This window comes from Gymnodraco acuticeps, unplaced genomic scaffold, assembly GCF_902827175.1.
Source record: "Gymnodraco acuticeps unplaced genomic scaffold, fGymAcu1.1, whole genome shotgun sequence".
Classification (NCBI taxonomy): Eukaryota; Metazoa; Chordata; class Actinopteri; order Perciformes; family Bathydraconidae; genus Gymnodraco; species Gymnodraco acuticeps.
This window is the reverse complement of record NW_022990010.1, coordinates 560,342-573,905: the sequence shown is the minus strand read 5'-3', so window position 1 is coordinate 573,905 and position 13,564 is coordinate 560,342. Positions and strand designations below refer to the sequence as shown.

Genomic DNA, 13,564 nt, shown 5'->3' with positions numbered 1-13,564 from the left:
CATACGTATTGGGACCATTTGTATTAATGTGGACCGGAGGGAGAGGGTGACGAGCATAAGTTTCACTTTCCTTTTTTACTTCAATTCCAACTTTGGTCATGAAGAATATGTTTCTCTGTTGTCCCCGTTCATAAAGCATAAAACAACAGCATCAGAGCACGGTGCAGAGTCTCTAGATGAGTTTACAGTAGTCCCTCCTTCTTATTATACATCCATGTTGTAGTCCGCTATAGAAAACTGTAGTTTCCATAGTTTCCCCACAGCAGCAGACGCACATATGACGTTCGCTGGCGCATCATAAACACGTCGGATAGTGAAAGTGCATTCGGATTCTCTAAAGTACCGCAGTCTCTTCTCCTAAATCCTTTTGAATTCTCCTATCCACTATCCCTTAACCCCGTGACGTTTCACTCAGAGGTCAAGGAATAGGAGATAGGGTTAGAATTTAGGAGCTGATTTTTGGATTATCGGAACGCAACCATGGACTACACCGACGTAGTGTTTCCTTATATTACATTACATTACATTGCATTTAGCTGACGCTTTTATCCAAAGCGACTTACAATAAGTACATTCGACCAGGATATATATATCTCACCTCTAAACCTTTATGTAATACGCCCAAGGGTGCTGAAAGCATTCTTGCTCTGTTTTTAAAGTAACTTTAATCCCCGATCCAGAAACTGCTTCACTTGGGAATTTCACTGTTGTACAGAATATAGACCACAGTCCCGCATTTCAATATTGACTGATAGATTAGTCCAAATAATGCAATATATCATTGTTAACATTAAGAAATAGATTCTGAAACTGTGGAAATCGGACTCTTTCCCCTAGTTTCAGACCAGGTTATGAAAACTGGCAATCCTCCAAAAAGTTTTGACAACATGATAATGTTACAACACACCCAAGACAGATTTATTTTGTATAATGCTTTACTTTTTATATTGCAGCAGCGTAACTCAAATTATTTGAGATCATGGCTCGTTATCTTTCTAGGGTCTTATTGTCTTGTCATTATCTTTTTTATCGTTAATTAATCTGTCATTTTGTGTGTCTGTTCTTTCCCTTTCTGTGTGGTAAACAATGATATAGAACACAAAACACCAGTGGAGTAATTCTAAGGATGAGTCAAAGAGATTTATTTGTTGCACAAGAAAACACAGTACAGGGCGACAGGGCCGGTATACCATGCAATCAAGTAATACAGGTGTGTGCTTGTCTCATGCAGCATGCACTGAACAGAAGAGTGCACAGGAGAAAACATGCACATGTACAACAATTTGACCTGCCAGTTTATTCTTTAAGAGAAAGTTTAACACCAGCTGAGAATCGTGTCTTTGAGGACCTCCAGTGAATGAAGTTTTTTTCAAGCATTGAATGTTTACATTCACGTCGATACAAGGGTATTCAGATAAATCAAGGTTACATACACTGCAAAAAGGGTTCCCCAAAACGTTTAGCCATATGATATTGGAAATAATACTTGCATATTTGACGATTGTTAGATTTAACTTTGAAAAAGCTTTTCCTATGCTCAGCTGTTTTCCTTTTTCTATTTAATTGTAATAAACGTACTTCTAGAACAATGACGTGCATTTTCTATTCATCCCTCTGGAGCATTACCTGCGCTAATTTGCACAAAATAGATATATATGTACATCTAATATATATATATATATATATATATATATATATTAGATGTACACATGGCCATCAGCATCCCTTTGCTTGGATTGTCATCTACAAACAAATATATTTTCAAAAGGCTCAACCCATGAATTAAGTGCATGTAAACACACTCAATGCTTCTCAGCTCAGTGCTAAATTACTCTTTATGAACATTTTGTAAAAAACAAAACAAAAACAGATATGTTACTCTGATGAGTGTTGTTTCTTTCGTGGTATCAAAGGGGGTAGTTTCATCATACAGCCACAGGATAGAAAATGTTTGTACAGTACATAGCATGTTTGTTCGTTGTAAACAATTCTGTCAGACTGCAAAAATAACTGAGCCATTCAGCGACAAAATCTCTGTGCTGACATGATAACACTCTAAAAAGGTCGTCATCTTGAGATTTCAGGAGGAAGAGAGACTTAGGTTACACATCAACAGCTCTGAAGCTTTAGAAACAGAAGACTCAGGAGAAAGTTGATACAAAATTCAGCAACAGCCACTGACAAATAAGACAATAAACCTCAAAACTCAGGAAGTACAACCAAAATACTAACAGCCCATTCCCTCAAGTCAGACTTCCCAAAAATCCTGGTGCCTCGACTAGTCATTGTGCATTTCACATCCTTTAACACATCTGGAATTATATACACCCTCGTTATCAAAATATACATCAATATTTGTACAATACAAAGAGATAAAACATTTGTTCAAAGAAGCCCTGGATTTGGATTCAATGTAAGGATGTGTCCCTCTGCCATTTTCAATTTACCTTCAACATTCTCTTACAAAATGCATGTCAAAATACGTTGGTGCACTTTTCCTTTCGATGTAAACATTACTACACGGTAAATTAAGTAGGAACAGGTCTTGTAGGCATGGTGTCTCTTAGATGCTCATCTGAAAAAACAAAGACGAAAGCTACAGTTTCAGGAAAAGATATTCCAAAAATACACAAGGTTGCAATACTTTCCCCAGGTACAAAATGTGTTGATATTATAGGTAAGAAAAGACCAAAAAATAAATACTCAAATGCTTTCGACAAAACTTTGAAGAAGACGTAAACTTCAATTTGGCTGCTCTATTCCCCCCCCCCCCCCCAGTAAATTGCATGCTTTGAGAAGAACAATTTATTACAGCGAGATGAGGAGCCATGCTGAATCTGTGTTTGAAGGTTCCATATAGTGAGCAAGAAAAATATACGTTTGAGTTACCTCTACTATATGGTATCACACTGAGATTATATCGAGTAGCAACAGAGCAAAGTGTGTCGCATTCTTCATCCTGAACTTCAATTTACAGAAAATGTTGTCAAGTCTGCAATACCAGCGGGAAACAACACGTACTTAGAAACATCCAATTAGCCGCGTTCACACCGAGTACTTTGCTGTACTTAGTTCCCGGCCCGTCCACACAGCGGCGTGCGTTGAAGCTTGCCGACGGGCGTGTCTGAAACTCAACCAACAACCAATCACATGAATCTCCCGCCCCTGACACACAAGCAGCGGTTTGATTGGCTAGAGCTTGTACTGGCATATGATTAGATTGGCTGACGCTTCTGCCGAGGCGTCAAAAGTTGAACATTGCTCAACTTTTGCAGGGAGCCACGCCAGCAACGCTCCGCGTCGCTTCCCACAATGCAGTTCGGCGAAAAGTGACGTCACCCCATTCAAAGTGAATGGTGAAGCGTCAACGCACGCCGCTGTGTGGACGGGCCAGTGCCGCGGCACTTAATACCCCAGGGCACTAAATACAGATCGCGTTCACACCAGAATAAATTCTCTGAGGGAAGATTACGCAAATGAGCCACTGACGTCACTTCTTCTTCTTCTGCTTTGGGTTAACTGGCAGTCCCCGGAGTTGGGGACTGGCTTCAGTAGTGAAGCCTTCTGAGTAAATCGCCAGAACGCCGACACCTCCTCATCTCCACCGCTCCCATGTTTTCTTTTGTGTTGCCATAAGTTAGCCTCTCTGCGTTTGTGCGCTGGGCGAATGCTAATAATGCTAATGCGAGGATAATAAAATGGCGGCTCTATAAAACATTTCAGAGTTTTACGGGGCGTGGTTTGCAATCGCCCAGCCAATCAGAACTGTGGTACTTTTTTTCCCCAGGAAAGTACCTGCTCTCAGCAGGCGCTAAAAATGGGGTTAAAAGTTCCCGGCACTTAGTTATTTTTTTTATGTGAACGCGACATCAGGGGTACTAACGGAACTAAACGCGAAAAGTACGGGTGAAAAGTACTCGGTGTGAACGCGGCTATTGACATTTCTGCCTTTAACGATATGGCTTAGAGGACGCTGCACTGATAGCATGGCACATAAAACCCTTTTTGAATCGACTAGTACCTCATTCACACCAACGCAACTCCGGTTCAAGCTCCGTGCTAGAGCTTTTCAGGTTCAGAACCAGTTATTCGGTTTAGCTATGGCTCTTTTCCCACCGCCCAGAGTCCGACTGGTAATGCGTCGTTGCGTCATCGTTTGCGTCATGACGTAACCGTTTGCGTGCCTGCTTCATAAAGCCAAACCGCGCGGATTAAATCAGTTGCATTCATTTCTTATGGCTCTATCTGCAGCTTTTCCGGAGTCATTTCTGTGGTTTAGTTATATTCTTATAAAAAAGTGTACTCGTGTCAATAAAGGTTTTTTTAAAAACACAACTGCTTCCGAGGTCGGTCTTATTTCTTAAGGTGGACTGAACCATGAGTGTGGAGTAACGTTGTATCTTTCATTTAAATGAACTGTAACCTTCACCCAGGTATGTAACAGCTGTTCTCAAATGAACACGTTAAGTAAAGTTGAATTTTTATAGATTTAAAATGAGTTATAATCAGAGATGGGGTCGTTACTAAAAAAAAGTAATATATTACTTTAAAAAAAAAGAAAAAGTAATATATTACACTACTTCGTTACTCTCTACATAAAGTAACTCGTTACTTTACTTGCAGGCAGATCACGCAGACTGATAATGTTTCAAATGTTCTCTTTATTTCAGTTTCCATTGTCGCATAAGACTGATCCAGATCCTGAATGTGTTCCTATCTGACCATGGCTGTCCTCTGTCTCCTGCTATCTGTATATTTTGCTCAGTCTATCTCTGCTCACGCTGTTGCGGCGGCGTGTTCTCCTGCGTGTTGGCCATGTGTTGCACTGGAACCAGACACCGCAAAGACTTCAGCCGAGCATGTACGAACTGCGCATGCGTGAGTGGCAATAACTCTCCTTACCAGCAGGCGGCGGTAGTGTGTATTCATCATTCAAAACAGGCAACAACCGGAAAACAGAGAAGAAGAACAGACTACGTGATATAAACAAACAACAAATAGCTGTGCGTTAGCTTCACCTTAGCATGTGTTCTTTGCAGGTGTTTGTTGAGGTTTGATGATGACTGATTTTAGTAAGTAACGAAGTAACGCGTGTCGGGGCAATGTTAGTAACTGTAGTGTGATTACTGAATTATAAAAGTAGCGCGTTACACTACTCCGCCACCGACAAAAGTAATATTATTACAGTAACGCGTTACTTTGTGACGCGTTACTCCCAACTATGGTTATAATGAGGTGATCAACGTGAATGCTCAGGTTCCACCTTAACACGCAGACACGTTGCTTCCCCATGAGCAGAAACCTTTATATATACAGTCTATGGCAGAAACACAGAAACTCTTGTTAAGTTTCTCCATCGTTGTGTACAAACTGGATAAAACGCAAGCTTTTTGTTGTTGTTCAGGAGTTGATCTGTCTCTGCCCCTGCCCCCGCCTCGACGTAAGCGTGACGTATGTGGTGCTTTTGCTCTGGCCGGACAATTTTTGGGTGCTTGAAACTAACCGGATTCCGGAGCTAAGAGGCTGCTCCGCTGCGGTGTGAAGAGGAAAACCCGGTGCTTTTCAAGCTCCAGCTCCGAACCGGCCCTGAAACACCGTTGGTGTGAATGAGGTATATATCATGTAACAGATTGTACTTTCTGTGTGCAATATTACCCTGCACTGACCTGTTATAAACTCGAGAAAATGTTTGCTGTGACCATGAATTCACACCGTAAGAAACATGATCAACAAGTAAATGGAAGAACTTTATCTTTCACAACTATAGCACTGCTGTTTTCTCCACCAATGTGATTTTTGCACAAACTACAGTGTCTGAGGAGTGCAAAAAGAGAGTAACACGTTTTTTTCCTTTCATGCTAATTGGTAGCTTTGACTGCAGCAGCAGCAAAAAAAAAAAAATACTATTGTTGTATATTAAAGATACAACTGCTGACAATTCATCAGACGTTGACACATCAACCATGTTGCTCACAGTGTGAACCAAAGGTCATTCTTAGGTTTCTGAAGATCAATATAATAGCAGTAACCTATTCAAAGCTGCACTGTTCAGATCTAAATTGACACTGAAAGAAAAACTAGTACCTTTTGGTCCTACAACAATTATGCTGATCATTATCAAACTACTCTGTACTGCAACAATGTATTTAAAAAATAGACATTTATACAAAAAGCAATCTAGTCAAAAGACAAAACCACATTTTATGGATACAAAAATGTTGACCCTTGGCTCTTTAAATCAGACCTTCCCTCTTTCATCATTACTAATTCATCATAGCTTATATATGTAATAAATAAGACCAGCAGGTCTGCAATGCCTTGAGGCAAATTTGAATAATTAAAAAAATTCAAGTAAAATCATCTCCTTACTCAGTTCATGAAGTTTGTAAATGACTTTACAACTTTGAAAGACTTGAAATAAAAGATGAGCAGTTGAAGTTAGTGCAGTGGTGAGTCGTCACTTTTCAAATGCCCTTGTTGTGGAGTTTCCTCTCTGCACTCGGTCTTCTCTGTGGAGGGACCAACCTGAGGACCAGTGGGGGGGCTGTCTGCTGCCGGACTGCAGCTGTTGTCACAAAGAGGACGTCCTGCCTGTTGTGGCTGAGAGGAAGGGGCGCCCGCCTGCGGCACTGCTGTCTCGTTGTTGGTGTCCTCGCCTTCTGAACATGGCTCCCACTCATCCTGCTCGCTCTCTGTTGAGCCCTGCACGGCGATCTGGGGCACCAGAGTGAACCTCCTGACCACCGGCACCTCTGGCTCCACCTCCACGCTGGTCTGGGGTCGAGTGAGGGTCCAGGCCGTCCCGTGCCGATGCTGCTGTGTTTGGGCGCCCGGACCTGGGGTGCTGGATTTCTCTTCCGGCTCATCAAAGCTCACCTCCTGCACTGCTTCCTGTTTCTTAAAAGAGTCTCTTCGCTCTGATAGGTTGAGTTTTCGCATCACGACCAGCTGCTCCGATCGCTCCATCCCAGAGTCCCTCAACCTCTGGCTGCCGATGTACCCCCCCAGCCTGCTGAGATCCACACCAATGTAGGACCCTCCACAGGATCCCTCAGCCTCCAAATCCCCCAGCAGGTCCCCCTCGCCGTAAAACGGAACCTCCAGCGTGTGCCGGCGGGGGGTGTAAGATTTCTTATCAGCATGGTACACACCAGACAGCTTCTCAGCGGACTGTACCCTCTTCAGGAGAGGAGAGCGGGGGGGCTCGGCGCTGCGGGGCCGGACAATATGTCTGACGATGGTGGGGGGGGACAGAGTTTTGCCGTGGTAACTGTGAAAGCTTTTGGCGAAGCCTGAGAGTGGAGAGGGAGAGCGCTGAGGAGAGAGAGGCTGGGCTGAGGAAGAGGAAGAGTTACAGGCCAGGGGCGAGGGGGGGATGTTGCTGGTTGACTTCCGGCGGCCCGCCTTGGTGTAGCGCTGCGTGCTGAGTTTGGAGCCCAGGCCGTGGAGAGAGCTGGGCCGGATGTGTGCTGCGGGAGAACTGGGAGAGCTGGAGCAGGGAGACGTGCTCTGAGGAGAGTTGTTGTCTGGGAAGCAGAGGGAAACGGTTTCAAACATTGAACGTCACAAGAGGCAGAAAGATAAGATAAGATGTATTTTATTACTCCCAATTTGGGAAATGTTTTTGTTGCAGCAGCATAAAACAAAACAAGGCATTGCACATAATAACAAAAATAAATAAACTATTCTAAAATATAAACATCTCAAAATAGAAATAGAAATAGAAATAAACCAGCATTAGAGAGTAAGACAAATATACAGATGACCAAGAAACCTCAATATTTAAATCATATTTTTTGTTATGAAATTAATATTGTAACAAAAGAGCCTCTACTCAATATACATTTTCAGATGTTAGAGTCAGGAACTCTTTTAACTTCATCATGAATAATTGTGCGGCCACACTGCTCACCACAGGCCTGATGGTCGGGGGCGGGGCTCCGGCAGGGTGTGGAGGGGCCGGGGGAGAGGCTGTGTGTTGGGGAGCCAGGAAGACTCTCACTGGAGGACACTGAGTGGTGGAGACCCGAGTTAAAGCTGCGACTGCTGTGTATCACTGTGCTCTGCTTGGACAGCTTCTTTAGGATGCTTCGTCGCCTGGAGGAAGAACATAGAGTCAGGAAAATATATTGTTTATTTTTGTTAGTACAGCAGTGGCACTGACACCAAGCTCGAAACTGTTTTTTACGTTTGTGTGGCCTAGCAGGGGATTCAAGAATCTGTGTCTGTTGTCTTGATTTTAAAATGCATCTATAGAAAATCTAAATATTATTCTAATGTGTAGATGTACGTTTTTAGTATAACCCCTAACATTTGGAAGACCCTTTTGGCAAGCCTGATCTCATTACAGTCATTCACAGGCTGTAGCACATATCCAAATAGCAGTTCTTGCACAAATTATTTTTCAACACAGTATATTATTTTCTAAGGTGTTTTACATTGTAACAAGTGGTATCAACCCAAAAATGGCTACAATCACTTATGAAACATAAAACCGGACAGGGATGGGCATTGTGTATTTATTTAATAATGTTCTAAGCCCTTCTGTTCTTGTAGAAAATATTCTCCAGTATAATAGACCAAACCTTGCAGTGAGTGAAATCAAAGTAATACTGAGTTGCTGCTAAACTTCACTTCCCGGTGTGTAACACAAGAGGGAGACAGAGACTGTTGCAGGTTAGTTTCTCTGATGACATCCACCATTTAGCAATCTCACAAAGTAAACAACGATGAGTAACACTGCAGAGCTGCAGGGAACAACACGGAACGTAAACCTCAGATTCTCACCTGTCGTAATTATCTCTCCTCTTGCTCTTTCTGCTGCGACGAGCCATCTTCCCTTTGTGTTTGGTCTTCCGCGCTGGACCCACTTTGATGGACGTGTTCTCGAGTGCTATGGTCTGAAGAGACACTTTGTTGCCACTCTGCAAATTTCATACAGAGCAATGAAGGAATCAATTGTGATACGGACAAAGGGAAACTTTAGTATGAATTTCAAGCGCAGTGGTAACCAGTTGTACCTTCAGTAGCAGTTCTATCATCTCAGGGTGGACCAGGCCCTGGACCGACTCTCCGTTGACGTGGGTGATGAGGTCTCCAGTGCGGAGCCCTGCCTCGTAAGCTGGATTCCCCTCCTCCACACTCTGTCAAACAGCAGCACAGTGAGGGTAAGGAGAGGAGTTTATTGGGACTATTACATAAACAGCTTTTTTATACTTTTTCTTCTGTTATTATAGTGAAGCTAGGCCTGTCACAATAACTACTTTAGTTAGACAGAAGTCAAATGTGATAAAAACAATGTTATTGTCATTTCAACACCATTTTATCCCATGTTAAATCATGAAGATTTAATAGCATTATAATGTACATTTTTTATTATTAAGGTGTTAAAATATTAGTAAATACAACTTAAATAAAATAATACCACAAAATCAAAACAATAAATAAAATGTACTTTTGGGTCATATAACAGAAATGTGCAATTTCTAAAGTAATTAAAAAAGGTAGGGATAACTAGTCTACTGTCTATTCTAGTTGCTCTATTATGTATCTTTGCCACTTAATCATTATATCGACATGACTGATAATTATTCATAAGATATCCCTATTTTGTGAAACCTCGAATAGTAAACCCTACAATAACATTGCAATATCGATATTTAGGTATTTGGTCAAAAATGTTATAAATATTAAGGTCATGTCCATTAATCGTATGATAAGTTGATAGCGTAACTACCCTCACAGGCCTAAGTAGAGCACATTACTTGACATGGACACATGACTTTTATAAAAGCCTGAGCACAGCTGCGTATTTTTAATGACACCCACCGACACCATGTGATGCACCGTGTAGACATCGCTGTCGCCCATGTAGACCCGGATGGCCTGCAGGGTGAAGCCGTACTTCTTCCCGGAGGTGTGGATGATAATGGGAGGCCTCAGGCTGCCCGGGCTGAGGGAGAAGTCCCGGCTGGGGGAGGAGTCCCGGGATGAAGGGTTGGAGGACAGAGAGCGAGGGGAGATGGGACTGGGCTGGAGGCCGCTGGGCGAGTCGTCTGAAACAAACAAACCATCAATATCCTATGAATATGTCAAATTGCACCGCCTACTACCTCAGAAAGGGGATTTTAGAATAAAAGGTTAATGAATATTGTCCTGTTCAAGGGGTGGAATCCTATTTGTTTTATTTTATTAGTCACTTTCATTATGTTCTAAATATAGGCCTGTTTACATCCATGATAACCAACCAACATTATAAGAGATATAAAGCTAATATTTTGTAACATGTAGCATCAGTGACTTATTGTCACATTAGTTTTGTCTTGGTTAGAGTTGATGAGTTTTGATGTTAACTACCTGTAGTGATGATGAGGGACAGGGCTGAGACGGAGGCTGATTTGGGAACCTTCCCTCCGCAGGGCAGCCTCTGTCTGTCCGGCGTCTCCAGCTGGTTACCGAAACGTCGAGGGCCGGTCGGCTCTTTGGGGGATGAGTGTTTGGCCCCGGTGCTGTTGCTGCGTATCCTGATCCTCCGAAGGTTTGACACGACCACCTCAGCTGCAGGTTACAGTAAAACATAAACAATATATAAAAACACTGTTGCTTCTAACAGGGGCACTAATACATGTTGTGGATTTAATGTCAGACACACTCAGTCAGTCTGGATTTACCTTCATCATCAGTGGAGAGGGCGAAGCGTGGCATGGTCTCCAGGCTGTGGGTGCTGCTCATCACCAGAGGGCTGGTGCTCCTCTCAGACTGGGAGGAGCTGGAGGAGGCCCGAGGGCGCAGGCTGCAAACAGACCAGTTCAACCAGTAAACCAACTGGTTCAAGAGTCAGAGTGATCACAACAACAGCTCAGTGTACTGACTACTAGCTGCTTTAAAAAAAAAAACATGACAATGCCTTTAGGCATGATTACGTTTTTTAACAGCAACTTTGCATGTAACTAAGAATTGACATATATATCCGATTCGTCAAGTCTTACCAATTGAATTCAAATACATTTAGCATTTCGATAGTGCCTTGTTTTTATTAGTGCTCTAGTTAATACATTTATTTTGTAAGTGTAGCCTTTTCTTGTTGTTTTAATCATCAAAATGCTGATTGTATAACTTTGCAACTTCGCGTACAATGTGTTTTATTGACACATAAAAACAAGGTTATTTGAGAGCATATGAGTTATTTGGAAGTTTGTTGCAACATTATTATTAATAGGGTCATATTTATACCAATATTTACACTAATATACTAAACTAATGTAGGCTATATACAGTGTTGTGCTAGTTACTGAAAACCAGTAACTAGTTACCATTACTAGTTACTGGTTTTCAAAAGTAACTCAGTTACTTTACTGATTACTTACACCAAAAAGTAATGCGTTACTGTGAAAAGTAACGTTTTAGTTACTTAAAAAAGGGGCCTTCATTTCAGTACTGTTATTGCATTGGAGAATAATACAATCTGTTGATCAACTTGACATGCCTTATATGCAATCTGGATTGCATCGATATTAGCTGGCTTTCCATTTTTGTATATTCTTTCTCCAGGTAGTTGGATAAAGTTTTCCGTTCCATATGCCGCCCGGACATGGTATCATGCTAACTAGCTCCCTGAAAGCGGGTGACTCCACTGTAGCAATAGCCTGCATGTGTTCTACAACATACCGTGCAATGGCTTTATCGACTTTTCCCTGGCTAGCAGTCCCTTGGTTAAAATCCAGCCGCTGTTGCTTAGGTGGAGGTGGAGTGGCGTCGGCTGAGTCTCTGTGGTCTTAGCTACTAGCTTCGTCCCAGCATGTTGTTTTTGCATTTGTTTTAAGAGATTTGAATTACTGGCTCTTTGACCCGCCAAGACACAACTTACATTTAACAGAAACTTTCTTTTCTTTGTGCTCGACAAAAGTGAAATAGTGAGAATATCTCCAGGCGGAGAAACTAGACTTGAGCTCCGCCGCTGTCATGAAAGTCTTGTTAGTAAACAACACAAACACGCCCACAGCCCGTCTCCGCATGTGACACAGAAAGTATCAAAGTATATTTACTCAAGTACTGTACTTAAGTACAGTTCTCATCTCTGTTCGCCTGGCTGTTGACTATATAAAAAAACTAACGGAGTAACGCACCATGTAGTAACGGTGACTGAGTTACTGAATTTAAAAAGTAATGCGTTCGAGTACTAGTTACTACCAAAAATAGTTACTTTGTAACGCGTTAGTCCCAACACTGGCTATATATCATGATTTATCAGGAGAAAGTAAGCAATGCTATTTAAAAACAGCCCAAATTGAATGTTTCATTACATTTTGTTGTCACTAGCATTGAAATCTCTTCGTAATGATTTTGAGTTTGACATATTATTTTGTATCTCCTACCTGGCCATGCGCCCGGCGTGTCTGCGCTCGGCGCTGCCCTCTGCTGTGCCCGGGCAGGGACTCAGTCCCCCCACGTCCCTGCGGTCCTCTTTGTCCTCGCTGTGGCTCCGGTCGGAGGAGAAGCTCAGGTTGGATGGCGTGGCCAGATGTTCTGTGCTGCTGTAAACCTGAAAGATTGAAATGGAGAGAGGGTGTTGGAGCGAAAGCTGAGCTGAGTATTGAAGAGCTTTCAGATGATGTAGAGCTGCATAAAGCAGTCATACCACAACCCCCACCATTTGGTTCTAAACATATGACTTTGTTATGTCAACAGCAAAACGCAATAGTCAGTTTAACTCGATTTTTTTCACAGCATGGTAAACATCTTTAGCACACATTTTTTTTATACAAATATTTTAATCCTTTTTTTTCCAACACATGTTGCACTGTCCTTGGGTGCTTTGAAAGGCGCCTCTAAATAGAATGAATTATTATTTACCTTGCTGAAGCGATGCGACCAGGATGAAAACTGCCTGATCTCCAAGGAAGATTCTTCATCATTGGTTTCCTCATCCTCGTCTGATGCCAAATGATGGTAACGATCTGAACGAGCTGAAAAAAAAAGTATCCCTTTTTAAACATTTTTACATCACAAAAGAGTTGTGAAAGTGTCTTAAATGTAGGAGGAAACCAACTCTTTAAGCCTGGAGTCAGGATTAAACCTACTATCGAAGTAGCTCGTGTCGTCCTCCGCCTCCAGCTGCGGGATGAATTCAGCCTTCTGTCTCAGGAGTCCATTCCAGTCCAAACCAATGAAGAAAGGGTTCTGTTTGACCTCCGAGGCTCCGCCTGCAAACACACATATTTTTTGTTAGAGCCAATCAAATACTGGAAATATTAAAAAAATGTGTGACTTCAATAGAAGTGGCAACATGTATTCAATAAAAGGGCCAAAAGTCAGTTTATCCATTTTGACAAAGGTGATTTGTTTTTTACTTTCAGTATCATTGTAATTGTATCATGTGATAATCAGCAGTAAACTGAGCAGTACCAGTTCCCAGTCGGTCTAAAGGACTCTGTCTGAGCAGGCGGGTGATCAGATCCTGGGCTTCAGCAGGCAGGGCATCGTCTCCTTCTGGCCAAATGATGTCATCTGCAAACAAGAAACGGAAGAACAAGCTAGATATATCACATATAAAAGCATAAGAAAT

At 42.2% G+C, this 13,564-nt stretch overlaps 1 protein-coding gene across 6 annotated transcripts in view; it reads right to left on the bottom strand.

Moving 5' to 3' along the window:
* Nucleotides 1–1,115: 1,115 nt before the first annotated feature.
* mast3b (microtubule associated serine/threonine kinase 3b) overlaps nucleotides 1,116–13,564 on the bottom strand; it is a 57,339-nt gene continuing 44,890 nt past the window's right edge. For 4 of the 6 annotated variants that reach the window (XM_034213167.1, XM_034213170.1, XM_034213171.1 and 1 more), the window contains 12 exons: nucleotides 13,405–13,506; nucleotides 13,080–13,202; nucleotides 12,853–12,965; nucleotides 12,375–12,541; nucleotides 10,671–10,792; nucleotides 10,357–10,557; nucleotides 9,829–10,055; nucleotides 9,021–9,143; nucleotides 8,788–8,924; nucleotides 7,913–8,097; nucleotides 5,504–7,526; nucleotides 1,116–2,575 (listed from right to left, as the gene is read on the bottom strand). In XM_034213167.1, coding sequence (XP_034069058.1) covers nucleotides 6,439–7,526; nucleotides 7,913–8,097; nucleotides 8,788–8,924; nucleotides 9,021–9,143; nucleotides 9,829–10,055; nucleotides 10,357–10,557; nucleotides 10,671–10,792; nucleotides 12,375–12,541; nucleotides 12,853–12,965; nucleotides 13,080–13,202; nucleotides 13,405–13,506 — 2,588 coding nt within the window. In that variant the 3' untranslated portion in view covers nucleotides 1,116–2,575; nucleotides 5,504–6,438. The remainder of the gene's footprint in view (nucleotides 2,576–5,503; nucleotides 7,527–7,912; nucleotides 8,098–8,787; nucleotides 8,925–9,020; nucleotides 9,144–9,828; nucleotides 10,056–10,356; nucleotides 10,558–10,670; nucleotides 10,793–12,374; nucleotides 12,542–12,852; nucleotides 12,966–13,079; nucleotides 13,203–13,404; nucleotides 13,507–13,564) is intronic. The other 2 variants (XM_034213168.1, XM_034213169.1) reach the window with 2 other exon arrangements.